General features: G+C 39.9%; 1 protein-coding gene across 1 annotated transcript in view; it reads left to right on the plus strand.

Moving 5' to 3' along the window:
- The window catches only part of LOC108678515 (unconventional myosin-VI-like), a gene marked incomplete at its 5' end in the record, with an annotated part of 3,208 nt that extends 1,170 nt beyond the window's left edge, over positions 1–2,038 (plus strand). Inside the window, 3 exons of the mRNA XM_018166966.1 lie at positions 409–574; positions 1,217–1,441; positions 1,790–2,038. Coding sequence (XP_018022455.1) covers positions 409–574; positions 1,217–1,441; positions 1,790–2,038 — 640 coding nt within the window. The remainder of the gene's footprint in view (positions 1–408; positions 575–1,216; positions 1,442–1,789) is intronic.
- Between the last annotated feature and the right edge of the window lie 1,456 nt (positions 2,039–3,494).

Below are 3,494 nucleotides of genomic sequence, written 5' to 3' on the forward strand. Positions count from 1 at the left end.
GCGTCAGGTTTGCCAATCATAACAATCAGAACAACATTACCGCGTGCGCAGCGCAAGATCAATCATTCGTGTGATTGCACTTCAGTCTAGGGATGTCAATCATAATCAGTCGGGTCGAGGCACGCTACTTCTAAAGCGGATTGTTAAGAACTAGCTTGTCAAGAACTAGCTTGTTAAGAACTAGCTTGTCTGCGCTAATTGCTGCCGTGTCATCGTTAAGGCAATTGCTGGACATCGCGTGTCAGGTCACTGAGCTGGACCTGCTGCCGCGCTCCACAGCTGGATTGTGTTCCAATAACGACTGCTGGATCAGCGTGCTGGATTACTCTGATGACCTTTATCATTTACAGCCCAGCTACATCTTAATGCAATGACTGTCTCTTATACACATCTAGATGTGTATAAGAGACAGTCCCTGGAGGGACTGGCGCAGGAGGCAGGCAACCAGTTCATCAGAGGGCTCTTCATGTCGGGCGCCGCGCCCTCCTCTGCCCGTGGCAAGCTCACCTTCATCTCCATCGCTGCCAAGTTCAAGACGCAACTTCAGGAACTCATGGATAAACTCATGAGCACTGTTAGTGCCTTCTGTGTTGTGTTCGTTATTATTGTTATTATTGTTGGTAATCATGACGCAACTTTAAGAACTCATGGATAAACTCATGCGCACCGTCAGTGCCTTTTGTGTTGTGTTCGTTATTATTGTTATTATTATTAGTTTATCAACGAAGAAGGTTGTTGTCTTAGAGGGCTTGTTACTTACTGAGGAAACTATTAATATGTTTGAAGATAAGCAAAAAATACGGTCTACATGAGCACCTTCATGTTGCTTTCACTCTCCACACGAGCACTGTTTGGGCAATGAGCATATTATGTATGAGAACTTAAATGCATGCTCTTTACGCAACAAGCGCTTACACACCTCTCTTCGTGTGTTTCGCATTATGCCATAGGTTTAGCATTTATAACATTTAAGCCAGTTAGCAGTAAAATATGACTTTGTCACTTTTGGCCATTTAGTCAGAAAATATTAGCCAGTTTGTCCAAAAATAGGACTTCGGCCAGTTGGTCGTTAAAATCATTTTGCTGACTTGCTGGCCAGCTAGCTTTATAAAATATGATTTTTACTTCATTTGGCCCATTGAACCTAAAATACAACTTTACCCCATTTTGTCAGTTGTAAAATACGACTATATATCTAATATATTCGCAATTGCAGGGCACGAGCTTCGTGCGATGCATCAAGCCCAACGTGAAGATGGTGGACCACGAGTTCGAGGGCGGACCAATCCTGTCGCAGCTGCAGTGCTCGGGCATGACCTCCGTGCTAGAGCTCATGCAGCAGGGCTACCCTTCCAGGGCTCCCTTCCATGACCTTTACCACATGTACAAGCAGTTCCTCCCTGCCCAGCTCTCGAGGCTCGACCCCAGACTCTTCTGCAAGGTCTGCTCAGGCTTAAACTAGGTCTAGATAAGGCTAGTGTTCGTGGTTTCTGTTGATAAATTGATGGACTTTTTTTTAGAGATTCATAAAATCAGTTTGTACACAATGTCATGTGCCTTTACTGATCACGTAGTAAATCTCCCGGTTTATTTAACAAAATTTTGTTATTTCTTTGGGTAATTGACTAATTTCTAAGCATTTGGTATTCAACCGTCGATGATTGGTACTCGGATTAATTTGAACTAGATTATCCGAGTACTTGGACTAATTTGATCTAGATTATCTGAGCACCTTCAAAGTTTTCGACCCTCTGAAGCTCCTCATTTATTTATCTTTTTATTTGGACAGGCTCTGTTTCGTGCACTGGGTCTGGATGAGAAGGACTTCAAGTTCGGCTTAACGCGCGTGTTCTTCCGTCCCGGAAAGTATGCAGAATTCGATCAGATTATGCGCAGTGACCCTGAGAACCTGAAGCTCCTTGTTGACAAGGTGCGCCGCTGGCTGTTGCAGTCACGCTGGAAGAAAGCCATTTGGTGCGCCCTCTCTGTCATTAAACTCAAGTATAAAATCATCTACAGACGTGNAGGAGAGAAGTAGGGTCGTATAGGCCTGGGGAGAGAGAAGTAGGGTCGAGATGTGTATAAGAGACAGGGTCTCGTGAGCTAGAGATGCTGGTCTTGTTGCGTCTCGTGGCATGAGAAGAGGTCTCGTGAGCTAGAGATGCTGGTCTTGTTGCGTCTCGTGGCATGTGAAGAGGTCTCGAACTGGTGGTCTTTTCCTGCGATCTATTTTGCAACATTTTTTTTAAATTGAAGTTTCTCTATTTCTCTGTTTGATGTCGTTATTTTGTAAGATTTTTTTCAATTTAAAGTTTCCCTATTCTTCTATTAGATGTCTGTTTCAGTAATCTAGTCATAATTTGAATTGAAATGTTGCTGAAATTGTTCATCCTTGAGATTTATCGACAATAAAAATAGCAAGTATTGTTGGTAGCGACACTACAGCCTTCCTTGGCCTGGTGCACGCTAGTTGCCTATTGTGCACCCTAACTAGCTAGGTATTAATAGCACATCTTCACTAGTTATCTATGGTTCAATCAAAATTTTTTCTTAGTTGTGTAGTTCGCTACAGACTTGCCTAATTTTGTCTATCCGCCATTACTACGATACTTATCAAGTGTTTCAGCATCAAACCTTGATACTTTCAACATCCATAAATACCACTTTTAGCATCAACATATAATATGGTGATGTGAACATTTTTGTCGACATTTTAGAACCGAGCGTTTGATGTAAAAAGATTAAAGTTATTTAGCCGCGTTATCTTCTGTAAGTTGAACATCAATTATTACAAGGTTCACCCCTAGCAGTTTATTAGTGGTCGTTTGCGAAATTTTTTCGCTAATTTATAGAAGTTTCTCTACTTACTATTTACTTAGTGCCAATATATAATTGCATTTTATTTAATTATCGATTATTTAAAAATCTCTAAATTTCAGCAAGTTTCTCTTAGTCTAGTCAGTAAGGAGCAGCCATGTTAGTCGGCAAACCGCTTCAATGTTTTATAGTTTTGCATTCTTTTAATTTTCGTACAGCTTAGTGACCGCCATCTTGCCGCACTTGTTTCTTCGCCCGCATTTTTTCTGTTACTAAATTTTAATTGTATTTTTTCTCTCGCATTTTTTTTGCTGCTACATTTTAAGTTTTTCACCCGCATTTTCTTTCTTGCTAAATTCTAATTTCATTTTTTTTCCGCATTTTCTTTGCTGCCAAATTTTTATTTATTTCCCCCCGCATTTTCTTCATTGCTTAATTTTAATTTTTAATTTGTTCTCCCATATTTTCTTCATTGCTTAATTTTAATTTTTAATTTGTTCTCCCGCATTTTTTCGTTGCTTAATTTTAATTTTTAATTTTTCTCCCGCATTTTCTTCGTTGCTTAATTTTAATTTTCAATTTTTCTTCCGCATTTTCTTCGTTGCTTAACTTTAATTTTTTATTTTTTCTCCAGCATTTCTTCGTTGTTAAATTTTAATTTTCGTTTCTCCACACCC

This window comes from Hyalella azteca, unplaced genomic scaffold (assembly GCF_000764305.2).
Source record: "Hyalella azteca isolate HAZT.00-mixed unplaced genomic scaffold, Hazt_2.0.2 contig11068, whole genome shotgun sequence".
Lineage (NCBI taxonomy): Eukaryota > Metazoa > Arthropoda > Malacostraca > Amphipoda > Hyalellidae > Hyalella > Hyalella azteca.